At 55.5% G+C, this 26,563-nt stretch overlaps 1 protein-coding gene across 1 annotated transcript in view; it reads right to left on the reverse strand.

Moving 5' to 3' along the window:
* Positions 1-16,382: 16,382 nt before the first annotated feature.
* The window catches only part of HS3ST4 (heparan sulfate-glucosamine 3-sulfotransferase 4), a 65,952-nt gene continuing 55,771 nt past the window's right edge, over positions 16,383-26,563 (reverse strand). Inside the window, exon 2 of the mRNA XM_072878108.1 lies at positions 16,383-17,019. Coding sequence (XP_072734209.1) covers positions 16,383-17,019 — 637 coding nt within the window. The remainder of the gene's footprint in view (positions 17,020-26,563) is intronic.

Genomic DNA, 26,563 nt, shown 5'->3' on the forward strand with positions numbered 1-26,563 from the left:
CCGGCTCTGCCCCCCCGCCCACGGTGCCCCTCGGTGCACCCCTCGCGGGGATCTCATATCAGCTCAGTCTTGTCTGAATCTGAACGTGCCTCCCTCTGTGCTTCCCCCGCGAGGAGTCACAGCATCGGGAACGACGGGCTGGGTGGGCCTGAGGATGCTGCAGGGCTGCGTCCCTTGACCTGCTGCTCGCGGGTCTTTCCGAAGCGTGCACCGGTGGGACGTCGAGGGCGCTAAGGCTGTGGTACCCCCCAGCCCTGACCAAAGGCAGGCGTGCCAGCTGCTCCTTGCACATACACAGCCTTTGCTCCGGTCCTCGCTGTCACCCTTGTGCAGGATCTGTCCCAGCATTGTAACTGTGCACGCTCTGGGTTGCTCCAAGGGCTGGCAGAGCTTCTTGGCAACACCTTCCAGCTTTGTACACACGAGCGTGCCATGCGGCAGAGCGGGCAATGAGATCCTCCTGTAATGATTTGGACGCAGCAGCCCTTGGAGAAATCCCCGCATTCCCCTGAGGTGGGAAGCTTGTCTGAGTCTGAGCTGAATCTGATCTACAAGTTGCTTCCAGTGCAGACAAGAATAGCAGCTCCTTAGCGGCATGAGGAGAAGGGAGTCAGCCTCACCCTGGCTGACATCGCCCTTCGCAAGTGCCATCCCCGGGCTCCCTGCGGGCAAAGCCAGCTTGCACGGTCCGGTGTCTCTGATCTGTCTTGGAGCCGGCAGCACGAGGTCCCTCCGTCCCTGCGGAGCCAAAACAAGCAGGGCTCTGACCCTCCCAGCCGGTGAGCGAGCTGCTCTGCTCGGGAGGTGCAGGGCAAGGATTAGCATTCTGGATGGGTTTGCTAAAAATTACTGGCGATGTGCAAATCCCACCTTGATTTGAAAATAGGCATTTATACCTGTTAAATTCAAAGTTTTTGAGTGTCTCGTGGCATCCAAAGCTTGGAGCAGTAGCTTGTGTATATTCAGCTTCCTACAAGGCTGGTGGCAGCAGCTCCTCCAAAGCGTGGGGAGGTTGGTTTGATGGAGGCTGCCCTCCCCTGCAGGGGATCTGCTTGGCGACGGGTCAGGAAACAATTCCCCTTCCCCAGCCTCATAGCACAGTAAACCCCCTCCTAAGGTCTGGCCCCAGATCCCAGGGAAATCTCTGGGGCAAATGCCCTGGCTGGGGGGGTGAGGGGGTGGGGTGTGATGGATGATGCAGAATCAGCCAAGGAGCAGAATGAGGGTGACTCCCTCCTGGCTTCTAGTTATTTAAAAGCAACTTGTCTCCTTGCCCTTAGCCCTTTCTCTGTTTTCTGATCAGCAACTTGTCCCTGAGGATAAGCCTCAGAGCAGCACAATCTCCTGCAGTCCCCTGGAGCTGCAGCCCTGTGCACCAGGATAATAGAGAAACCTTTTATTCTGTTTATTTGCTTTATATAATTTTTCCTGCTCTTGCTGACCCTTCTGGGAAGCGTTCCACCCTTCAATCTCTCTGCTGGGTGCCAGAATTGTTGAGCTTAGGCTATATTTGCATTTCATATCCTAGTTAAACCAACATCATCAAGGTCAGAACACACTGTTGAATTGGAACAGGCTACAAGACAGCATCCCCCTTCATGGCACGGGGCAGCGCAGAAGCCAGACCTCCATCCCGGGGGAGCGCCTGGAGCGCCTGTCCTTGCCCCAGCCCGCTCCCAGCAAAGAGGCAGAGGGCTTCTGCCCCGGGCACTGCCCGCCCGGGCCCTGCGGCTGGAGGGGTCCAGGCAGGGGCTGCTCCGCTGTGCATCCTCGGGGGCTGCTCCGCTGTGCATCCTCAGGGGCTGCTCCTTTTTGCATCCTCGGGGGCTGCTCCTTTTTGCATCCTCAGGGTCTGCTCCTTTTTGCATCCTCGGGGTCTGCTCTGCTTTGCATCCTCGGGGGCTGCTCCTTTTTGCATCTTCGGGGTCTGCTCTGCTTTGCATCCTCGGGGGCTGCTCCTTTTTGCATCCTCAGGGGCTGCTCCTTTTTGCCTCCTCGGGGTCTGCTCTGCTTTGCATCCTCGGGGTCTGCTCCTTTTTGCATCCTCGGGGGCTGCTCCTTTTTGCATCCTCGGGGTCTGCTCTGCTTTGCATCCTCGGGGGCTGCTCCTTTTTGCATCCTCGGGGTCTGCTCTGCTTTGCATCCTCAGGGTCTGCTCCTTTTTGCATCCTCGGGGGCTGCTCCTTTTTGCATCCTCAGGGTCTGCTCTGCTTTGCATCCTCGGGGTCTGCTCTGCTTTGCATCCTCGGGGGCTGCTCCTTTTTGCATCCTCAGGGGCTGCTCTGCTTTGCATCCTCGGGGGCTGCTCGCAGGCAGGCGCTTGGCAGAGGCAGGGGCTCAGCTCTGGGGTTTGCACAGGTCCGAGGGCAGAGCCCTTGGGTCACCCCCGCTGCGGGCGAGGCGCAGGGGGAACGCGGGGGTTGTAAGGAAGCGCTGAGGGAGAGGCTGCCTGGCTCTCCCCTGGGCAAGGCTGGCTGCTCCGGCAGCCTCCCCTCTCCGGGGGCCTGCAGGGCCCTCGGGGGCACGGTCGGGTGTCCCCTCCGGCCGGCTCCGAGATCTGCTCAGGGCAGCACCCACGCCTCGCTCCCTCCCCTCCGCCCCGCTGCTGAGCCTCCCCGCTCCCAGTTGCCATCAGCCGCTCCAGCCAGGGAGGTTTCTGCTCTTGGGCTGCCCTTGCTCGGACCGACCCATCGCGCGAACCCTCAAGCACAGCGCAGCCACGGCCACGGGTGACAGTCCCCGCAGAGGAGGCACAGGGCCCACATTTAAACACTTCTGTAAAAGCATATGAGGAGAAATAGGCAGAATGAGAGAGAAAATTCAAGAAACATGAGAAGCAACCCTCCTGCTCCCCGAAGGCAGATGGAATTTATGCCCCATTTCAGAGCACAACCTCAATGCAGAGATGTTAATGTGCATCTCCACGTGTGCACGTGTGTTCGTACAAACAGGCTTTAAAAGACAGCAGCTGTAGAGAGCACAGAGCTACACTGTAATGATTTTTACATCCGTGCACACAGTCTGTCTTTCATTAAGGAACATTTCTTACGGAAAAGTAGCTGGATTTCTGATGTGAAAAAACAATTCTGCTCAAGACTGAGAGCTGTTTAGAATAAACGCCAGACACTGTGTGATGGAGACATTGCATGAAGACTTAATGCTGGTCACATCTCTCTTCTCTGCCAGTAAGTCAAGGATGTGTCTTTGCTATTGTATTTGGTGACTCATCTTTCAAATAATCATCTCTGGAAGAATTTCGTGCCAAGATGAGAAAATGCCCGGATCCCAGAAGTGTGTGTGTCTTTCCGTGGGCACACCCTAGGAGCGAGCTGCGGGGCAGCTTGGCTCGTCCTCCCCCACGGCGGGCCAGGCTGGAGGGGGCACGGGCTGGCGTGGTCCACGTGCCGGGGCAGCGCCTGCTTTGGGCACGGGATGGGGAGGGAATGAATGCAAATTCTGGCAGGAGGCAGTGCCGCCTCGTGCAGGTCCCGCTTACCGTGATTTGGCTGGAGAACAGGGTCAGGCAGGCACCCCCAGGCCAGCGGCAAGCCCACGGCGTGGGGCAGCCGGCCGCACTCTGCCGCACCTGCGCGTGCCCGCCTGCCTCGGGGCTGGAGCCGTGACCCCGCGAGCATCCTACCAGCACCTGGAGGTTTCCCTCCATATGCAGATATGCAGATTAGCTGAGTAAGTGAAGTGCTGTATGCTAATTAATTCAACAGACTCGCTGTTCCATAACATCAAACCTATACAAGGAGGATGTGCTGGAATTAGCTTCCCCTGGAAAACAGTTCCTCTCCGCTTAACAAAAAGTTACACAAACTTATTAAACACTTAACAAGAAGGTTGAATACCAGAGAAGCTGTAGGGGCTGTGTGGGCTAAATCCGAGCAGCTGTGCCCACAGAGAGCGCGGTATTCCTCAGTGGCACCGGGAAGGCTCCAGCAGCAGATGTGTGCCTGGTGATGCTGAAACGTGCCAACAGCATTTTGTTTGTAACCTGTAAGAAACCCATAGTGTAAGTGGCCCAGAAACCAGCATAGCCAGGCACCGCGGGCTGCGAGCACCACCTCCATCTGCTCTGTATCTCATCGGGGCGGCAGCCACATGCACAGCACCACCAGCATGCTCACAGGGGCGACAGAGCTGTTCTTCTCCAGGAAGCTTTAAAAGCGAGTCCGCAACCTGCCTCTATTAAAGTACATGCCAGGAGGGGTAAAGTACATTCACAGCTCAACTGAAACCCAGCCCCGAATCGTGTCTGTTTGGGCTGATTTGTGATTTAGCAGGGATAAAGCAGCCCTTAGTGCGAGAGAGGAGATAGATAACATTGTGTGTCTTCGTTAATAGTGGGAGCACACTCAAATGCAGCAGCTCGCAAGCACCATCCCAGGGCACCGCTTCTCTCTGCTGCCTTCCAGCTGTGCGGCTCCTTCTCTCGCTCCTTCTCTGCTGGGATACGGGCTGACACCTCCCGTGCAGGCAGGTGTGTCTGGACCCAGGCTGATTCCCCCAGACCCAAGGGAATCCAAAGGGAACTGCAAATATCACCCGAGAGCGCTGCCAAAATGACTGACGGGGCTGCGGGTGCTCTCCAGAACACAGAACAGTAAAGCCCCGCAGCAGGAGCATTTGCTATCACCTGGGCACAGCTGGGAAGAGTGGATGGAAGAGACCGCTTCAAAAGCAGGGAGAAAAAGGCTTTAGCAGAAGCGGTTTGACAGCTGCAATCAGGCCAGGAACTGAAGGAGCTAAGGAAAGAAAGACGCAGTTGGGTAGAGGAGGAACGGTAGCAGGCAGTGCACAGCTCCTAAGATATCCTCTGCATGAGCACACACATTTAAATCTCCAGAAGCCCTGTGCTCCTGCAGAGATCACTAGGCCAGCATGAGCACAGGGCTGTGAGTCTATTATTTGGCCTGGCTCTTTGCTTATGTATCTAAAATGCAAAAAACCTCTCCCACCTGAAAAGGGGAATTCCACCTGATTGAGGCCAATGGTGCAACTCTGCACAGAGGGGCGATGGAAAGCTGTGGTTCCCAAACTGGCTATGCAGCACACGAGGTGCATGGGCACACAGGAACGTCCTAAAAACGCCTGCGTTCTTGCAAGGCACGGGCTTTAATGAGAAGGCTGCACCTTCCCATTAAACACCCTCCAAGAGTTCCTCCAAGAGGACCGACACTCTAACACGTCCTCCAAGAGGAAGAGTCTCCTCTGCTGCAGGGTTCGTGTCAACACCAAGTCTGTCTCTTCTCCAGTGCTGTGCGCTGGTTGCACCTAGCACCCTCAGGAATGCCTGCTCTGTGCGTGTTACGGTCATGACTCCAGCTCATATTGCTGCGTAGCTCTTGTTTTCTGTGTTTAAAATAATAAAGTGGATGCTGTGATTTTTGACAGGACCAAAGGCTGACTTTCTGCTTCGAGAGCTCTGCTGCTGCGAACAGAGCAAGACAGATGGACGAGCCAGTGGCATATGCCATTCCCTCTCTGAGTTGCATGAAAAGACATTTTCCCTAATAGAATGGGGATAAAATTCACAGTTCTCAGGGCGTTAGAGTATTTCTAATGTATGTCTCTGGGAACACGGGCTTGGGCTTTGGTTGGTTTTTTTTTCTTTCTGAGAGTAATTCTCATATTGTAAATCTAACAAATCTACTTTGCCACATAAGTTGTCATACCTGGAAGGAAAACACCAGACTTATGATTTTATTATTAAATCTTGCTAGAAGAAAATGTTAGTTAAACTATTTTTCTATCTTACCCTGTAGAGATGGCCCCCGACCAAACGGATGAGCTGAGTATTTGCTGTTGTGTATGCACTCCAGCTCAGGAGCTGTAGCTCTCCAGAAACTGCAAAGCCCCTCTCAGCAGGACCTCCTCTTCTGTGAACTCTGACAGATTGTGTGAACTGGAAAGTGGCCAAATTGCAGCCCGGATAAAGACAGCCTTTTTGCATAGTCACTAATGAACTGTCTTTGCAGGCTGGTATCACGCTAGGCGGAGGCTGTAGTGGTGCCCGTGTTTAGGATTAAGAAATTCCTGCAGTTGGCTCGGGAGAGGCAGTGGGCTTTTAAGACAAAGCAAACTTCTGGACAGTAAACCTTTGCTAGACAGTAAACCTTTGCTAGACAAACAGGTCAGCCCACAAAGGGCAGCCAAAATCACTGGTGCTCGGGCAAAACACCGTAAACTGCTTGACCTCCTTCAAGGAGATCATCTGCGGAGAGTGGCTCATCTTCATCTGCCAGGCCTCGTAGCCGCGTTACTCCAGCAGCGCCCGTTGCCCGCAAGTGCTTTCGAAGCCACGGGACAGCGTGGAGCAGACGGTCGTAGTGCTGAGAAATTAGACAAACTTAGCCGGAACTGACCGTGATGAGACACTTCTTCTCAGGTCAACTGGGAACACTGAGGAAGTGGAGCACTTCTCCATCCTCTACCATGGCGCTGGACCCGGGCAGAGATTTCCTACACAGGCACATCATCCAGCCCTTCAGCTTGGAGCCGGGTTGAAGTCTGGGCCCCGTCCTGGGTTTCATCCCCCAGCTCGCAGCCTGCCGAGCGGGGGGAGCTGGAGGCAGCGCAGCCTCTGGTGCTTTCTCGGCTTCTGCATCTGCCCTCCCTGGGGGCCCGTCCGTGCCGGGCCTGGGTGGAAAGGTCTCCGCAGCAGCCCCGCTCCGCCGCTGAGGCAGGGTGCCGCAGGGTGGGATGGGCTGGGCCGTGCTCTGGGTCGGCCCTGGGGTTGGGGGCCGAGCACGGGGAAGATGCTGACCCCCCCTTTCCCTCCCTGCTCTGCACTGGAGGCTGGGTGCCCTGCTCCTCCTCAGAGAAGGACGTATCGGGGTGCCATCTAGTGCCAGACCTGCCCGGCCGTGCGGGACGCGGGGGACGCGGGCGCTGCTGCCGCAGGACATGGCGAGAGCGGAGCACCTGCCTGTGCGGGACCCAGGAGCCCTGCAGCTGCAGCAGGGAGCTCTCACGGAGCAGCTGGGAATCCTTTCGCCATCTCCCATAGCGTGACCGGGATGCGCTGTGCGGTCACGGACCGCCCTCCCTTCCCTTCGTCGCCGAGGAGGGAGATGGTGGCAGTGTGTCCCGGGTACAGACGGCAACGGCTGCTTTGTCTCATGGTCATACACAGGCTCTCACCACCGTGCGGGGGCTCTGGCCGGGGTTATCTGGCGTGGCCCTGCCCAGGGCCCCAGACCCCCGCGCTCCGCTGCAGACAGAGGGGGCTGAGCAGTGCCCTGCTCCCGGCAGGAGCGAGGTGCTGCAGGGAGCCCGCGGTGCCTGTGCCCTCGGCGTCCCGGACACGCGCTGGGATTGGGGCACAGCAGAAGCGGAGCGGGCGGGGGTGCCCACACGCAGCAGTTCCCCTGCTCGCCGGGTCCGCATGCACGTTATGGTTCGTGCTGGGAACAGCCTGCCTCTGCCAGAGCCAAGGCCACGCGCAGCACTTCCACGAGCAGGAGATTCCCATAAGAGAGGGAAACCGGCTGGGCTCTGGCCAGAGAAACTAAAAGCTGTAAGGCACAGATGCAGTGAAAACCTTAAAAATCTTACTCAGAGGGACCGATGTCCAGGGAATTGTCATGTGAATGGAAAGATTCCTGGAAAAAAGCTGAATTTGTCAGAGGACTTGCTCCTAGCTGCTTATTCTGCTCAGACGAAATCCTTCAAGAGGGGAGTGCGGTCACCCTCGGTGACCTGCGTATTCCTCACTCCTTTCATTAACTGCAACTTATTCTGTGGGTAGCTTTCAAAGATAAAGGCAAAAATCATTCATTAGCTTTCCCTTGTTAAACTGGGGCTGAACCCAAGCTGAGTCCAGCTGCTTGCCAAGGCTGGGTGCTGCACAGGGTCCCTGGGGAGCGGGAAGGATGTCAGTCCCCGGGGAGGGACACCGGAGCGCTGGCCGACCTGCCGGGGGCTGGGCTGGTGGTGACCGCGGCAGCCGGGGGAGCACGGCTTGGCCAGCGCCCGACAGGGCGATGCAAGCCGCCCTGGCAGTACTGCCCGGTGCGCTTATGGCTTCCTAACCCCTTGTCTCCTCCTGGGAAGTGTCTCCCTCTGCCACTGACATGCTTCGTTTCGCCTCTGCTAACGAGGCGCTGGAAGCCTCACGGCTCTGTTGTACCTGCCGCTCAGGCGCCCAGCCGGAGCACCCGCTCGCTGCACGCTGGCCCCACAGACTCTCAAGACAAGCTTTGAAGGATGCTTACACTATTAATGGGGTATACTTATAACTGTTTATCTCTGTCAGTTGGGTGGAAAATTGCCAGATGTGTCGTTTGCCTTCATTACACAGACATCGCTCGTGTTATCTGGATCAGTGCTTTTAAGCGGCGTGTCACTCCCAGGGAAAAGCTCGTTTCTTCTGCGTGGTGTTGATGTTTGTGGGATCTGCGTTGGAGAGTGTGGAGACCAACACCCTGGAGGTAAGCCTCCGTACAGGACAGATCTCTGTCCTCTGCTGCTCTGGATATTATTCTCATGGAAGGAAAAGGCAGTAGCAGAGCTGAGAGCCCCCGACCCGGGGCTCCAGAGCAGCCAAGGCTGCCGGGGTTGGGCACTGCAGCCTGGGACAGCAGTACCCTGCCCCTGGGGCTGGCTCCCCGGGGACGGCTGCGGGCTGGCTCCACGCCGCGGGGCCCGGCTGGCTCTGGGCGAACGCAGCCAGGCATGGGGAGGACGAGTGGAGCAGCCAGCACAGAGCGGGGCTGGTGCAGCTGGGGTCGGCTGGCCAGAGAGCGGCTGTCCCTTCCCAGGGCCTCGATGTGCTCCGCCGCCACGGTGCCAGCGCCTCCGGGGCAGGACCACCCTGGGGCTGTGTCCTGTGCTCAAACACAGATTGTAGTGCCTGCCGCTACTTGAGGTTACAGCACTAATTACCCTTCTTGACAGCTGTAAGGTCCAAACGAGCACAGTACCTCAATACAGAAGCTTCTGTAACTGTTTCTTGGCGTTGATACCATGTGCCGCCCACCGCCGCTTTGGAGGCATCAGCAGACCCACCGGACGGGGCCGATCGCCGGCTGTGGGAAGTGCTCAGGAGCAGCAAGGGGCTCCCAGCTGGGCAGGGGGTCCTGGAGAGCACAGGCACCCCATGTGCAGGAGGGGCAACTCAGTCATGCAGATATTCCTTCCAACGCAGAACAAGGGAGAAAGATAAGAATGGCTTAAATAGAAAGCAATTGTCTCCAAATAAAATGTTTTTCCTCTTTTCCCATGATACAGTGAAATTTCTTCACGGACAGATAGTCAGAGTCGAGTCCATTACACTCCACGCTTTTTGCCTTGAAACATAAATAGCTGCATATCATATAAGTGTTTGTTATGAGGAAATGTGTATGCTAGAAAAAGTTAGACATTAAATCATTATTTCATGCAGAAAGATATTGCTAAAGGCAGAGGATTACTTACTATATTAATTCTGTCCTTCAGCTACCCGTACATCTCTCTGTACATAATGACTTTAGTCACAAAATGTATTGTTGAAACAATCCCGGTTCCTCTCAATTCCAATTTCCTCGCACGTGGCGCGCCCTCCCTCCCGGCCCCATGCCAGGCGCAGCACGGGGGGCAGCAAGGGGCAGCGGGGCAGCCCACCTCCCGGGCAGCCCACCTCCCGGGCAGCCCACCCGGGGGCAAACGCAGGAGGGGTCTGCAGGAGAGCCTCCATCCCGCCTCTGAGGATGGGGAGAGGGGAGGGGATCCAGCAGCTGGGGACCCTTTCCTTCCCCGCACAGCCGCTGGGGTTCGGGGGATGCCCACCTCCATCTGAGGGGCTCCTCGGCCACGCTGAGGCGATGCCCACCCTAACCGTGAGCCAACAAACCAGCCTTCCCCTGCCAACACAGGAGTCAAGCACAGGCTGCACAGCTTGTCCTGCAGCATGGTGAGTTAGCAGCAAATAAATGTCATCTTCATAGTGGCTGAGGTCTCTTAGCTGAGCGCAGCCCTCGCTGCCCGGGCTCCCAGCCTGGCGCGAGGCGAAGCCCCGGCCACGGTCCTCTGAGGGTGCCGGATCCCACAGAGCTCCTTTGCGGGGGTGTCTGGTGGATCCTCTCTGACATGGGTGAGACATGTCCTACCCCACCCGGAGCAGCCGTGGGGCCGGGCGCTGGAGGCACAGACAGCTCTCTGCATTATTCTGCAAAGCCCCAATATCCTTCTCCTCTGCCATCCTAGAGTATCACCAGCTTAGAGCAGAAAGTCCTGTTAACGTGTAGGTAAATCCTTCCATGGAGAAACCTTCTGATCCGGCAGCCTCTATCCTTGCATGGAGTGCCTATGGGCAAGTGCTCGTATCTATTGGGCTATTAGACCTTGTGTTACATCTAAAAATTTCCAAAATATCCCTGTTGGTGGTAAAAAGTAACAGTGAAATGACCCTCAAATTATTTCTTCTGATTTCAAGTCTTTTACCTGAAGTCGGAAGAGACTCTTAAAAGGCATCAAGAATTTTCTAATCAGTTTTCCCAGCAAGTGACTCATAGAGGGATAGTTTCTGAGGTCAGCAAAACCAAAAAAACCCTGAGCAAAAGGCACCACGAAAGCTGCAGGGGTGAGCGCTTCGGTTTGTTTTGATGTTTCTGCCTGGAAGAACTGGGACATCGCAGCCTGTTGGCGCAGGGCGCAAGAGCCACCGCGCTGCACCCCGCGGGGGTCACAGGCTCCCGGCGCCGTGCCAAGGAGGCAGTGGCAGAGGGCAGGGGGCTGGAAAAAGGAGTTTATTCACGCTGACAAAGCTATAACGGGTCACTGCATGTTTGCAACCTGGCCAGCTAAATAATCCCCGTGTTCCTCTCCTGCCAGGCTCCGGTGTCAGAGAAAAACTCTGTTCCAGAATGTGAAAGCTGATGGCTGCAGCTCTTGCCTGATGCTCTGGTTTCCTGTATTAGCTGACGTAGGTGCAGAAGGCTCAGTGCTACACACAGGACAGGGAAAAGCAGTAAGCAACAGGGTCTTATATCACCATCTAGTATGTCATCCTTATTCAAAGGGCTCTGTTTGAAACCTGGCATCAGCATATACAGAACATGTTGCACCTTTGCTGGTACCTCTTCAATCTGGTTTGCAAGACATCCTGGAGGATGTGACCTTGGAAGGCAGGTGGAATATCGAACCTACATAGTAAGAGCATCTCCGCATCCGTGGCAGCCTGTTGGGTACGGGGCAGTTAATAAATAATGAGGATGTCAAAGATAACAGCAGGAAAGTGGGAGCAGGTAACAGCTTTGCAGCCAGCTTTCTGACAGCCGCCTGGCAACGTCCAATTAAGAGGCGTGCGCTGCCGTTCAGCCCAGCGCGGAGCGCGTCCGGCGCCAGGGCCGGGGGTGTCGTGATGCCAGCACCAGGACAGCCCGCAGCACTGCGTTTGTTGGCAGCCCTGCGTTTGTTGGCAGCCCTGCGTTTGTTTGCAGCACTGTGTTTGTTGGCAGCACTGTGTTTGTTTGCAGCACTGTGTTTGCAGCACTGTTTGCAGCACGCGCTCCCAAAGGCGGAGGGAGCAGGCAAGCGCTTTGCAGGGCTGCGCGGGTCTTCTGGGCAGCAAATCCCTGGAGGAAGCGAAAGGCGCCTGGCTGCGGCGCTGGAGAGACAAAATGGCAGCAGATTGCCGGGAGGAGCGATGCTCGCTGGCCCAACGTGAAGCGGTGCGCAAAGGGTGGTGAAGCCCTGCATGAAGCAGGGGAAGGAGGCATTGCAAGAGACAGCTGGAGCAGCTAAATGTGGGACTCGCTTTCTCGGGGCTTGCAAGAGAGGAGCACGTCGGCCCTGGTCCCGTGCCGAGGTGCCGGCACTGCCAGGGCAGCTCCTCGGGATTACGGGCCCTGCTCACACAGGTGCTTGTCTCAAGGGTTGCATTATAGCACGCCACAATTCAAATATTAGGAATCTGACTACGTTTGAGGTGTAATTGATCTTCTGATGACTTTTTAAACATGTGGTAAGAGGGGACTGCTTTCCAAACAGCAAAATCTACACCAAAATGATCTTGATTTGAATAATAAGTATTCCATCCTTGTTTGGTAAATATACCCAGTGTTAATGGTGCTTAATGGTGCCTGTAATTGGTGTCTAAAGTTATTTAAAAGTAAATTTACTAGAAAATAATTAGCAATTTTATAGTTCACTACTTCCTAATTTTGTTGATAAAAGTTTTTCAGTGGTTTTTATCAGATGACACAATAGGGCCGTGCTGTGAAATAGCTTTTTTCAAACTAGCAGGAAATTGTGCACACAAAAAAAGATTAAAAAAATTTCCCCCTAATTTCTTTGCCTGGCAGCCAGCCTTCTCTCTCCTTTTATTATCCACTGATTTATCCTTAATAAGCAGCAAGCGAAACGTCCCAGGCATTGCTCTGGGATTTGTTCTTTGTGACCTTGGGTGATGCACCCCGAGCCGCGAGGCCAGTGAGGAATGTCCCCCGCTGCAGGACAAGCCTGCTGTCCCCCACCGCAAGAACAATCCCGCTGTCCCCAGCACTGGGTCTGGGGGGGCGGCGGCCGGTCCCTGTCTGCAGAGGAAAGCAGAGGTTGTGCTCTCCCTGGGTCCCTGACCTAATCCCATGCAGGCCGTCTCTGGGGACGCTGCTCAAAGGGCTGGAAACCCCCCCATGCCTGGGACCCTGCAGGTCGGGCGCTGGCCCGGGTGGCCCTGGTCTGGTCCTGGTCCTGGTCCTGGTCCCAGCTGCAGCACGCGCCTTCCCCGGCCCTCTTGGCACCGGTGGGGCCGTGTCCCGCGGAGCGGGTCGGGGCGGCCGCTCGGGGCGGAGGGGCTGATGGTGGGTGACGGCCAGCGCCCGCCGAGGGGCCGCTGCGCGCGGAGTGCTGGTGCTGCTGGGGGGCCTGGGAGAAACGGAGCAGAGAGATGCGGCTGCTACAATGTTTTATTGTTTAGTGCTGTGGTTCAAGTGTTCAGTTCAGGATTTTCATATTGTTCAGGTACAGAGTGACACCGACAGACAGAGACGCGTTTGGGAGGAGGTGACAGCACAGCAGTTTGGTTTCGGAAAAGACTAACTCTCCATTTCCAGTCTCTGAACCATAAAGTACCAGCTTTTCCAGAACAATGAATCACTCGGTCTGTGTATAAAATTAAATATAATTTATGCTTTGCTAATTGAAATCAAATACAAAATTCAATTTCCTGTGTATTCTAATGCTGACATTTGAATAGGTTAAAAAAAAAAGTGTTATTAACCTGACACCCTCTCGTTTGGCAGGCCACTCTCTGGCCAGATAGAAAATAATTCCCCTGTCAAGCCCCTGCATTAGCACAGCAGACACGGGGCGCATTTCAGAAAAACAGAAAACAGAATAACCCCCCCGTGCCGCCTGTGCCCCCGGCCCACCCCAGGGCGGCTGGCGCGGCCGCCTCTCTGCCAGCGCTGGAAGGGGCCAGTGGCACCGCGGCGGTGCGCGGGGCGGCGGGGGTCCGGTCCCGCCGTGCTGCGGTGGTTGGTGTCCGCAGGGCAGCCGCTTGGGGCGGAGGAGCGGGCCGCTCTCCATGCGGCTCCTCCCAAGCTGGAGATTGCAGCCGATGATATAAAAAATAAAACTCTGAATATATGGCAGAAAGAATGGGAGCAAGAGCCGGGGCAGGCGGGCGAGGTAGGGCAGGCCCAGCACCCCCCGTGGCCACCCCGCTTCTGTAAACCATCGGGCGGCCCCTCCTGGGGGGCCGGGCCCGGCTGCGCCCGGCTCCGGGACCCCTCCTCAGGGAGCCCTGCTCCGGGAGCCCTGCTTGGGAACCCCTCCTTGGGCACCCCTCCTCGGGGAGCCCTGCTCCAGGGCCTTCTTCCAGCTGCAGGACTGAGCCCCAGGCACGACCGTGCTTCGTCCCAGTGCTTGACGTACACGTCTGCCCGGCCCGGCCGCATGCTGTGACTTCCCTAATGGGGTGCTTCATTGGCTTGTAATTCTCAGACAAAGACGTGTTTTCAGACCTCCTGTCCCTCCAGCGGTGGGCACGATGAGAAGAGCGATGGTGCTTGATGGCAGTCGGGGACCAGAGGCTCTTCCTGGGAGAAGCTGGCCTGAGCTGCCCAGGGAGACACGGGGCAGTGCTTGGACCAGGCCAGACCAAGGCTGGGGTGTGCAGGAGACCTGCTGGCTGGGGATGGGGGTTCTCAGGGGCTCTTTCAAGCTCAAGGAGACCTTGCTCGGAGAAAAACTGCTCCTGGTTAAGCTGTGGGTGGGGGCTGAGAGAGTGCAAGCTTTGGCCGTGGAGGCGATGCACGGTGCCACGCTGACGGCCGTAACAACCGCGGTCACGCACAGCCGCCAACCTGCCAGGTCCCAGTGACGCCGTGAGCGGGGAACATGTCCCCCCGCAGCCAAGCCCCTCTGGCAGGCAGCCGAGGCCGCTGGTCCCGCCGGCCCCACTGGCAGGCTCCGCTCAGCCCCGTCAGGGCCAGCCCGCCGAGGCGCCGGGAACAGGGAAAACTTCTGCATGTCCCTTCGGTGAGGAGCTGGGCTGGGCCTCGTCCTCCAACTGAATCCCTCGAGCAGCTTGCACCAAATTGTGTAACAACAGTTTTCACTTAGGAGCTGATCTGACACTTTAATAACGTGGGAAACACTGTAAAATTATTCCTATTACATACTTCCAATTGTCATGTAATAATTTTGGGATTTGTGGGTCTGTGAAAAACTGTGTTACGTCAGGAGCTGGTTTTAAATCTAATCAGGCTAATAGGGACTGACATGACGTTAGCAGGGACCTTGTGGTGCTCCTCCAGCATGGCCCACAGTGTAAATTTTCCAAATGGCTTCAGCTCTTTTTTCATCCAATCCAAGGCACCAGCACCACTTCATGGTGTAATGAACCACAGGACAGGCCATGAAACCCAAAGCAGGTTCAGCTTGTTACCCCACGTAACAGCGATTTCGTTTGCTTAGCTGGATCAGTAGGGATTTCTTGCCACCTTAATCAAAACTGAGCCTTCGTCCTCCCCCAGCGACTCCACGCTGCATCTCTGCTGCTTTCCAACAGCCAGGGACCCGGCTCCCGAAAGGGGACGGGGGACGCTCACACAGCTCCGCTCCACGCAGGAGGCATCCTTACCACTCATTCAAACAAAGAAAGCGGCCAGCAATATTTGAATGCTCTTAGAAATCACCCATGTGAAGGGAACATTTCAGCAACGGTAGCTCTGCATTTTTCCTTTTGTTCCCTCTCTTACCGTTTTTATCTCAGTAATGGAGATAGAAACAGTGCAGCTGCATCGAAGTGCTGCTGTCCTGCTCGCCACTGGTTCCAGCATGCAGCTCTCATCACATTGCTGGAGGATCCAGCTGGGATATGGGTTTATTCTACAGTTTCTACCAGGATTTTTCTACCAGGATCTCGTTTTCAAGGTGCAAACGAAGGGCAGTGCCAGAGGCCCCGACGGTCAGCCCTGCCCCGACGCTAGGCTGGGGCTGTCCCCCACACCTCTGCCCTGCAGTCACCCCCTCGGTTCCCACCAGGAACGCCTGGCTCCAAACCATGGAGCAGGGCACAGCACGGCCTTGCCGGGAGGTGCTGCACGGGCACACGTGGCTCCGCACCGCGCCTCGGCAGCCGGGCCGGGCGGTGAGACCCCGGCTCGCTCCACGTGGGTGCCTGGGAACGGTCTTCAGCGCGGCTTCCAGGAGGAGCGGGGGATCCAGGGAGTCCCCAGTTCTGATCTCACTGAGCATCCCAGCAAAGCAGGAATGGCTCTCTTCCAACAGTGGCGTTATCCCCATCTGTCGGAGGAGAATTGGGCCCAGGGGTTTTGTGGCACTTGGTAAATACTAGTTTTAGTGCAACAGGTAATTGAAATGTCTGGTGCAAATGAAGTTTCTGTACATAGTTCCTTTGCAGCATAACTGGCTTTATTCCTTCCACACACAAATACCAGTGTGCATGTGAATGCACGTGTCCTGAATTTACCAGATCTGATGCTGCTGTTTGGGCAAAACTAAAAGCCGGGCAGGAGAAATCAAATCTATGGGTTTGTCCCGGTGCTTCTGGGTTTTGTGAGCCACCTTCCTGCTCAGCTAGCTGTGGCAGGAGGTGCTGGTCCTGCCTGCCTGGCTGCGAGGGGGACACCAGCAGCGAAATGTCAACACAAAGCATCCCATCACCCCAAGAAGCCCCGCTCCCTCCGCCTCCTCCTCCTCCCACCCGCCCCCGATCCCTCAGCGCCACGGGGGAGGGCCCATGTGCAACCCGAGGTGATGTGCCACTGGGGTTTCAGAGCTGGAAACGCAGGCGGCTTTGGCTGCAACCCTGACAGCGCAAGAGTCTTGCGCTCGCAAGGCTGAGCCTCTAGCCCCGAGTGAGTTTTGGGTCTCTAACGATAATTTGCATCTCAAAAGAAAAGAGCTTTTTTCCTGATTTCATGGTTCTACTTATCACTTTCTTCCTGCTCCCACTGGAAATCTTGGCCCGTCATTTGGTAAAACATGACATTGAAGGGTTTGTAAAACTTCCGCAGTCTGTGGATGACGTCTGGGTCTATTTTGGGGTGAGTTCGACCCTTGGACTTGCCCAAGCACCGGGGAGCACTGCTGTCTTCTGGCTTCTTTAGACAGGGGAACCCCTTGGTTTTATTAAAATAAAAATGTTTCTCTGTCACAATCCTCTTGAGGCCTAAGAAGTCCTGGACCTTGGCCATTTCCCCGGCCGGGTCAGTGATGAGCCTCTCGCCACTAACAAAAAGGATTTGGGAGAGGGGGAAGTACTGGAGCCAGTTCTCCAAGTGCAGGGCATAGATCCCGATGCGGATCGCGCTCCAGGAGGCGTCGATTAGCCCCAGGGTCCGGTTCTTGAAGGCCAGCACCTCGAAGGTGGGGATCTCTGGCTTCTTGGAGAGCGTCTGCGTGTAGTCCGAGATGGCCCGGGTGACCGGGTTCCTCACCACCACGATCAGCTTCGTGTCCTTGGCCATGCAGTGAATGCGCCTGGGGGCCTCGTTGGTCACGAAGTAGCTGGGGGTCTTCTCCATGGTGATCTGGCCGTCCAGCGTCTTGGGCATCACGTTCCTGCACAGAAGCAGAGGAGGGGTGGTTAGCAAGGGGCCAGGCACGGGCGGACACCTTGGTGTCCCTCCTGCCCCGTGCAGATGTTGGCGGGACGTTCAGGAAGAGGGATGCTGCCACACCTGCGGGCCCTGGGGACCAAAGCACTTCTGGCTCTGTTTCTTCTCGAACCCTGGACATGGTGGACACCTGAAGTGTTAAATCAGCCTTAGTAACACATTATACAGTCAATTCGCCATAGGCATATGTAGACAAAAGTTAATTGACAATAAACCTGTACAATACCTGTCTGTTCAGCAAGCCATCTGCTTCCATTTGCTCAATTAAGCCTATTCACTTCAGAGCCTTGTACCAGAGTGGTGCAGTTAGGATTACACAAGACCTTTTTGTTATGATGACATGCTTTTAAATGTCTCAGCTAATAAAACTTAATACAGAATAAGATCCCTTGCTTCTAGTACAATAATTAAATTTATTTACTATCTTGTGTGTGAGAAAGAATGACTTTTCTTTTATCTCTAATTCACATGCTCTGTCAATAATTAATTGCTGCTGGGTTTTGAGCTTCCTGTGCAAGCACTTTTATTAGCCAAAAGGAATTTGCCTACTGGATAAATTAGCATGTAGCAAGACTTTCCTGGATAGCGTATTACCATATTGTAAAATGAAACTGCAGCGAGATAGCATTTATATCTAAGAAAATGAAGAGGTAAATGCTTGTCCCAGCTGCCCCCAGTTAAAGATTATCATAGCAAGCCAGAAGGTACTAAATGATGTCCCCTGCAAGAGCATTGCAGCCTCTTCACACCTCCTCAGCCGCCGGGTGCTGGAGGGGCTGAAGGGCAGTGCCATGAGCACTACACAGCTCCCGCCTCTGCCCGCGCCGTGGCCGTGGGTAGCCCCAGCCCTGCTGCCGTGCCCCCTGCCCCGCCGGGCTCCGCTCCGGCACCCGCTATGTCGTCCGCAATAGAGGTGCCCGGGTGGGAAACTGGCTGGATCCCGAAAGCCGTGAAACGCCCTGCCTCACCCGCCGGCCGCGGCCCGTGCAGGCGCCGACGCGTGCAGCGCGGAGGGAGCACGGCCAGCCCTGCCGCCCTTCCCAGCGCCCTCTGCTCGGACCGGGCGAGGTGAGACAACGCAGGAGGCCGCGGGGCCGTGGAGCCATGCCTGCCAGAGCGCTCCCGCGCAAGGCTTTCCCTACCCACAGTGTGCCCGTTCAAAGGTTTTCCAGGCAGGGTATTGACTGCTTCTTAAGTGTGTTTTAACAATATTTTTATCTTAAGCCTTTCAAATACTCGTGCCTAGGCACACCCACACAAAGCGTAGTTTGTTTAACCTGTTGTTGGCTAATGTGCCCCGACGATGCGGCACCTGACTGTGCTGCTGCGGGCAGGCAGGAGGAGGAGCGGTGTCCCTGCTCCCGGGAGGCACCTGTGGCACTGGCCAAGTCTCCCGCAGCAGACATGGAGGACGGGGATGCTCAGGGTCTTGCAGGATTATCCCTTCACATTGCAACTATTTTTAGTACAAACATATGGTGAGGAAACAATGTAAATAGGCTGGGAATGGCTCTGTAAGAGCACCTTGGGCACTGGCGACCGCAGTGATGCTGACGTCAAACCGCCGAGCCCCAGGAAACAGCCATTTCAGGAATTACACAGCTGAAGTCTGCAAGCAGAAGTGGCTGTCAGGCAAGGCCCAGCTAGATCTGCCTGTCAGTGCTGCCTCGTACTTGTGACTGCTAAATGCGCTGGCTTGCTTTAAACCGCCCCGAATTTGTGTGTTTATTGCTGGTGTAATCCATCCAACGGGGCTTGTTTTGCCAAGGTGCTGCTGGAGGAGGTGCCGGGGCTCCTGTCAAGGCAAGAGCGAAGGTGGGTTTGGTGCTGCCACGGGGCTGCTCGTGCCTTCAGCATTTTTGGATGAAGAGGCCGGCAGGGTCCTGTGGCTTCCCCTCTCCTGCAGTCAGCATCTTTCCTGTTGAAAAATCTCTAGCTGAGTCCTGGCGATGGGGGTCTGAAGGGGAGCAGGGCTGCAGGACTCCAGCTCACCCGTTTCAGGGCCAGCACGCCGGTGGCCATGCCCTGCCAGTGAGCTCGTCCCTCCAGCATCGTGTCCCACCAGAGCTGCCTTCCCGACACAGCAGGGTGTCTGCAGTCCCGCCTGCTGCCCAGAGCACTTCGGTGCTTTGACCCTGCCTTGCATCAGCCGTCTGAGTAGCAGTGATGTGCAAGGAGCGAGGATTAGTCGGAATGATGCATCTTGAGGTATTTTATCTTAAGAAAAGCGTGAAGAAATTAAGTGCACTTGGGGACTGCAGATGCTGCAGAGTTACAGACCGGCTTTCCTGGGAGGCGATCCAGCACCCAGGTTTAACAGCCTTGTAGGAAGGAAGCATCTTTTACGGCTATCCACACCACAGCAAGGCCCACAGCGTGATCAGGGATTGAGTCCTCAGGTGCCCACTGCTGTACAAATAGGGTGCCCTTCAGCCGAGCGTGAGGTTGTGTAAGGGAGTGGTGCAAGGAAAGTGCACAGAAAATGAGACCGGGAGGTTGAGCACGTGGACAGGCAGCACTTGCCGCGTGGAGGCCTGGAGCAGAAGTGCTCCCTGCTGCTCTCCGAAAGCGTATGGCAGATAGGAGAGAGAGCATCGCTGACGGCTGGAGCGGGGCTTCCACTCCCCAGCGCCACGCAGCACCCACGCTCCAGCTTGCTACCCCGGCCAGGGCAGTGGCCACCTGGGCACAGGCACCACCGGCTGCAGGGAGCAGTGGCTGGCGACCGACCCTGCAAGGGCGTCCCGCCAGATTCCCGGAGCTGCACCGGGACTCACTCAACTTCTCACTCTCTGCGTGATTCTGACCGGTGTTTGTATTCCCATGGAAATTGCATTCACTCAGCAGCACGTCTCTGAGAGCGACTGGCCAAAGATAACCCTCAATTTCAGGATGTGACCCACTGCAGAAATGTCCCCGCTGCAGAGTCCCGCTCACTGGCCTTGGCGGGCACTGCCTTTGCATGCACAGCGAGCTTGCAGTGCACCAGTGCTTTCTGTGCTGCCCACAAAATACAAGCGCGGCTGTGTAAAATTTCCCGTTCGATTTTTTTTTTTCTAAATATTGCCTAACTAACTTGGAACTGAAATGCTAACATTTCTGCACGGAAATTAGGTCTCAGTCTTGATGTGACAGAGCGGTGAAAGGAAGGAGGAGAGCTGGGGGGCTGAACTGGGAGGAGGGCTGGCGGCTGCTGGGGGCTGCCACAGGCAGCACCGCTCTGTGCGGCCGCTCTCACAGCCCGGGTGCTAACTGCCGGTGGTGGAGGGGGGGAGCGATCCACCTCCAGCAAGGACGAGGGCCACAGTCACGGGGGGTTTGTTCCCCACAGCAGCACCAGACACACCGGGCCCAGCCTTGCAGGTGCGACAAGCTGGTGGGACCCGGCCCTGAGCCCGCGCCAGCAGCCAACTAAACTACCTTGTAAAAACTACCTCGCGGCAAGCTGAACTATCTTGTAAAAGCTGTTTAGAGAAACGGCACTGAAGAGCAGGCCAGCAAGGACCTCTGAACAATGACTGCATTTCCCTGCTACCAGGATCTCCGATCGGATCAGGCGTTTGCTCTGAACACTCACTCCCCACCGTCACCACCCTTGCTGCACTCACTCACTCGCCTGCAGAGGCTCGAGCAGCACAGTGATATTGCTGGCCGTGGTTCTCCCCACCACGTCCGATCTAGCCCCAGCCTGGCAGAGCGCTCGCAGCGTTGCCGTCTCCCTCCTGCTGCTGCATCATCCGTTATCCGCCCAGATGCCAGGAGGCAATGCCACTCCTGGCTATGCTGGCTGCAGTTTAGCCATTGCAGTCGTCTGCATGGTGCAACCTGCTCCTCCAGCGAGCATGACTCAGGTGTGGCGCTACATCGATCTCACCAGGGTCCAGGCTCCAGCCCTTGGGGCAGCATCTGGCACTGGAAACCACTTTGGCAGCGGCTGGAGGCAGTTTCCAGCCCTGTTGGGATGAGCACTGCACACAGACTGAGCCACAACCCCTGCCCCGGAGAGCTTCCAGAAGAAGAGTGGGAGCCTGCGAGGAGAAGCGGCAGGCAAGCTGCAGGAGCCAGCGCCTGTGGCTGTCCTTGGGGCTGCGTGATCGGCCTCGGAGAACACACGGAGGAGTGAGGCAAAGAATTGAGACCAGGGAATAAAGGTGCTTCCAATCCAGTGACTTTGCCCAGAACAGGTTTCTATTGAACCATTAATTACCAAAATCAATGTGTTACTCTTCTGTTCCTTGCTCCACAAAATAGTTATTTTATCATCAGTTATAGCTAGTAATTTGTAAGCATTTCCTTTTTAGCGGATTGTATCACAAGCTAGCTGCAGACCACGCTTTGCCCTGCTGCTTGCTGTCCTGTGCTAACACCCAGAGCACCTCCAGCGTGCCGGAGCTGCCAGCTCCCAGGGCAGAGCTACCGCAGCCTGGGTGGTGGTTGGCAGTTTTCCTGCCAGGTCGCCTGTCTTTGACACCGGTCAGTAACGGGAACCCCTGCGGAAGGACTGAGAATCTCTCCACCAGCTATGGGGTTACTCTGCCCGTGCTCCTTTCCTCCTGCTTCCTATCACAGATGATTTAATGAAGTCCTGAAGCAGAAAGTTTTAATGTTGCTTCCCAATCTCAGTAGTTAGTGGCAACTCTAGAGATGGTTAACATGCACAGAGGCGTCCAGTCCCTCCTGTGTCTTGCTAAATTCTGTGCTGAAAGACACCAAGCAGCAACAGGGTCCCTGGACTCATCCTTCAGTGCTCGGGCAGTGTTTCTCCTTCGTACGGGTGGGCTCTGTATTCACTGCTGTCCTGCTCTGCGAGGATGCGAGAACGGAGGTCTCCGCCTTCTCCCTTTATCCCAACCTTCATTTTACACCATGGTAAAGCTGGAAAGGGCTGAACCAGCTCCAATGCTCCCTTTGCCAGCCCTCCACAGGAATACTGAAGGTCTCAGTTCACGGCAGGTTCTCCCAAAGCATCCCTTCCAGGCCAGGGGCATGTTTGATCCTGAGCTGCTAACGGGGGTGAAGCTCTGGGGAGGCTGACCTGGGGGGTCAGCTCCTGCTGCTGGGAGCTCGGCTCAGCGCTTTGGGACAAGAGGGTCAAACGGGACCAACAGGATTGCAGTGAACCCATGGCATGTGGCACTACGGGGAACGGGAAGAGCCAGCTCTGATTTTTGAGTGAAGAGGGCATCAGCTGAGACAGCGGTGGCCTGGATAACAGGAGAATGAGCAGCGTGTAAAAGTCCTTCTGCCTTGCAAATGGTGCTGGACTGCCAGGCGAGCACAAAACACCATTACCCTGCGGTGTTCCGTTAACCTGATACCCACGCAGCAGCACCTCACACTTGTTTGTGCTGTCTCAGACAGGATAAGCTGTTTTCCTATGCAATTGTCTGAGCAGAAGGAGGGACTGGCATAGGCAGAATTGGCTGGTATGCTCCTCTGAGTCAGACACCCTGGCAGCATGCAGCAGGCTGTCAAATGTCAAAATGTGGCAATTATGAGATGCTAAAAGCTCTGCTGGACTACGAGCGATGGACTCCCAGACAATAGGGCTCGAGGGGACCATTGCTGTCGTCTGCTCTCACCCTCTGCACCGCGCAGGCAGACCTGCCCTGGCCTGCCCCGGGCCACCCGCAGCGCGGCTTCCACCAGCACATCTGCTCCGCAGCAAAGAGCTGCGGGAGCGGAGGGGCCCGGCGGCCCCGGGGGAGCTCCCGGGGTTAGTGAACACCACTCACTGCTACTAAGCACCTCGGCTGCACTGTGAATTGGTCTAGCCGCAGCCACTAGCTTATTGGGTTTTCTGTAATACGACTTTGTATCTGGTCTCTCTCCTAGCTGACAAGATGCTGTTCTGCAAAGAAGTGCCTGTGGACTCTCAACTAAAAGCTCAGAGCAGATGGGGGCTGGCTGGGCCCCTGCCCCTTGTGCCGATGCTCTGGCTGGGCAGTCAGAGCGAGGGTGCAACTGCCGGTATTTGTGCTGCATTTGCTCCCGCTCCCTGCCAGCATCTCCCCGGCACTGCGAGCCGCCTGCAGCCCCTGGGACATTTGGGCAGGTTCCCAAGGACCCGGTGCTTGCACAAGCCTTCGTTTGCTTTGTATGATGGATTGTGTCTGTGATTGTGGGTTTTTAGACGACAATGCTTAAAGAGATTAAAACTAATCAGACTTCAGAGGAAGTACTGCTGCTTGCCGTCACCCACGCTGCCGCTCCTGCCCATCCCGCCGCTGGCAAGGCTGGGTAACGGCCAGGAGCGGGGTTCCCTCTCCTGCCAGGGACTGCCGTGCCATGGCAACAGCCCCTTCATGGACAGTTTTGTAAACAAGGATTTTGGTCCGCTCTGCTCTAGGGTCAGGGCAAGACGATTGCCATGCCTTTAATATTATACTTACTTAGCTTTTACTTTAAATTATGGTTTCAATAAGCTGTTGCAAAGAAACCCCCAAGCCTCCAAGCCTTTTCTCTGTGGTGGGGATGCTTCAGACAATGCACTGGAAGCAAGTTGTACCGGCTGATGTTCAAGTATAAAACAAACACACCAGGGGTTTATAAAAGAAGCACGAACAAACTATTAATTGCAATGGCCCCTTCAGATGATGTTATCACAATAAACAGGAGCCAAGAAATTGCAGAACTAATAATCTGAAAGTGTTGCCACGTTTAAAGACTGTGTTTAACTCCATGCGCAATAAAGACGAATGGACAGATAGGTTGGCACCGAGGAGAGACAGCAGGGAAGTAGCGATCAAGGAAAAGAGGAGGAAAAGCAGATTCAGCTTTTGCTGTACAGTTTTAAGGATAACATTGGGAGCTGCAGTGTGTCCTCAAGACAACCCTGGCCCTGCAGAGCACCAGAACTACTGCAGGGCACATGCAGAAATGTTTTTTCCCAAACTCTGCCTTGTTTCAGACTTACTTTTTAGGTGCTGCCTTTCCTGGGCAGGCATACGGACCGCCTTGCTGAGCTCCCCCAGTGCAGAGGCAGCTGCGAGGGAGGCTCAGGCCTGCCAGCCCCAAAAGCCAGCGCGTCCTGCTCACGTCCTGCCGCACGCAATAGCTGTTGCCAAGCACGCAGCAGAGAACGATACACGGCACCGCCGGCTCCTGTTGCTAAGAATAACAAGGGTGTTAAACCTGGAGCAGCCGAGCCTCTGGCACGGCAGGAATACTCCTCAGAGCAGTTAACCTTCACAGAGCTGCTGCCACGTGCTCTGCCCTAATTGCGCGCGTGCCGACAGAATGCTAACCAGCTCTGCGCGCTCGGGCAGGACGCGACGCTCCGGATCGCTCTCCTCCAGTGGCTGCTGCAGAGCTCTTTGCCATGCTGGGCCGAGGCTTTGCTCCTGGAGAGGACTGCCCAGCCTCTTGGACACGCTTTGGCTTTTCTTGCAGCGTTTGTTTCCCTTTCGATGCCAGGCTGGTTGACGAAGAGGCACTGCCGCGCTGCTGACCGCCCCTGCAGAGCAGCCCAGGAGATGAAGTGAAGGAACGGGACGTCCTCTTGGCTCTGCCACTGGTCTCTGCTCACCTCCCGCCCCTCCTCTGCCTGCATCGCTACCCACCTGAAAAAGAGGGGCAAGCAAGCCACTTCCCCCGGAAGGAGCTCCACCGCCATACGGCATTAATGACTCCTTGACTCAGTTACGGGGATGGGCATCATTTCTTCACGCTTGTTGGTAGCAGCATCCCTGTGTTGTGCAACGTCAAAACGAAACCTTTATTGCCATTCCTGGGCTTGGATCCAGGAATTACCTGGTCCTCACAGCAGATGATCAAATACGTGTTACCGGGTGCTTGCTTGGGCTTTTGATATTTCTCTCCTGTCCTACTCGTTCCCAGAGGCTGAGGAAGGCCAGGCTGCTCTGCCCGCCCCCCCGGCACCCCCGCCGCTCCCCAGTCAGACGGGGAACTCGCTGCCATCGCCTCTTGGAGTTTTTTGCTCTGAACACAAAAACTCCCCCCAGCCGCTGCGAGGCGATGGGCAGGACATCTGGCTCCCGGTCCCCTCTGATTTGTGGCAAAGGCCAGCTCTAAGCCCTCATTGGGAAAATGTGCTGTAGTAATTGTTCTTAACTGCTGGCTTCAGACAAGCTCTTTATTTTCAAAGGATACATTTTATAAATTTGTGAATTTGCATGTTGCCAAAATCCCCTTGTGGTTTATTTAAATCCAGATTATCTTGTTTATTCCTTCAGTCACAGCTGTCATTTATCTCTGTGTAGGCAGCTTGTTCACGATGTTGCAGGTTTCCTGCAATCCCACTCAAAAGGAGTCTTTGTTAACCGTATTTTCATGTTCTCAACAAGAGAAAGAAGTTCACAGTAACTCCCAGGGCTTGGAGAACCGAGAGGAGGACATGGATTTGCACAACTGCTATCTGAAAGAGGCGATGGCCAGGTGCTGCAACAGTGTCACCTGCCCATGGAGCTCATCTCTGCTGCTCCTCAGAGTGGAGCAAACATCTGCTTTTGTCTTCTGAAAAGACAAACATGAAGTCATTTTCCTTTTTATTATTAACACATTCCGGTATAATTGCTTGAGCTGTCAACTGTGACCTGCCAGTAATTCAGCAGGCGTGGGACTTTCAAGGGGAGAACGGCATTGCAACTGAAGACTGCAATACGCATGAAAAGCAGAACCTATTTGCTGTAAGCCCCCAAGTCAAATCTCTTGTTGAATTTGTTCAAACATAAATTTACAGCTGAATTTACATAGGTTTAATGTTTTATAATCTTTTTGGTCTGTGAATCTATATTCAAGACTGAGTGCATTAGCTTAGAAATATTGTGCTTAACGCTGAAAATAATTTTAATCTCTCCAAAGTCCAATCCTTTGCACATCACTAAACCTCAGAATCCAATCCCTTCTAATAAGAGACACAAAACTTGCATCTGTTGCTGCCTAATAGATTCATACTGCTCTAATTCACATGGCTTGCACATGTCTGTTAAAAAACATTAAATGCAAATTGTGAAGCACTTCCAGAAAAGCGGGTGCCAGTTCAGACTGGGGCTAAAGCAAAACAAATCTCCCCCAGGAGACTCACTGAAACAGTTTCACGGTTTGGAAGCTGGTGTGACTCTGCCGGCTGTGGGAGAAAGGGGTGAACCATCCTTCTCTGTGACTTGAGCTCTGCTCTTGCAGGACTGAACACCCAAAACGAAGGGCTGCCTGGGACCGCTGGTTTCCCTCTCCGAGACAAGCAGCTTTCCGTTGTCCCAGATTTGCAAAGCCATTTGGTGTCCATGCAAAACACTCGTGCGGGGCAGTTTGAGATTGCAAAGACACTTCCTTGCCCTGTGCCAGCCACCTTTCCTGCACGTCCCTGCCAAGGTCCCCTGGGCCCTGCAGGTCTCGGGAGCCCAGGACACGGCAGCCGGAGCAGGGGCAGCCCCCGCTCCGCTGCAGCCAGCGGGGTAAGGAGCAGCAGGGGGGCGCGAGCATCTCGCCGCCCCGCAGCAGGGCCGACGTGCCCCCTCTGCGGCCGC

The sequence above is a fragment of the Ciconia boyciana genome, chromosome 13 (genome assembly GCF_034638445.1).
Source record: "Ciconia boyciana chromosome 13, ASM3463844v1, whole genome shotgun sequence".
Lineage (NCBI taxonomy): Eukaryota > Metazoa > Chordata > Aves > Ciconiiformes > Ciconiidae > Ciconia > Ciconia boyciana.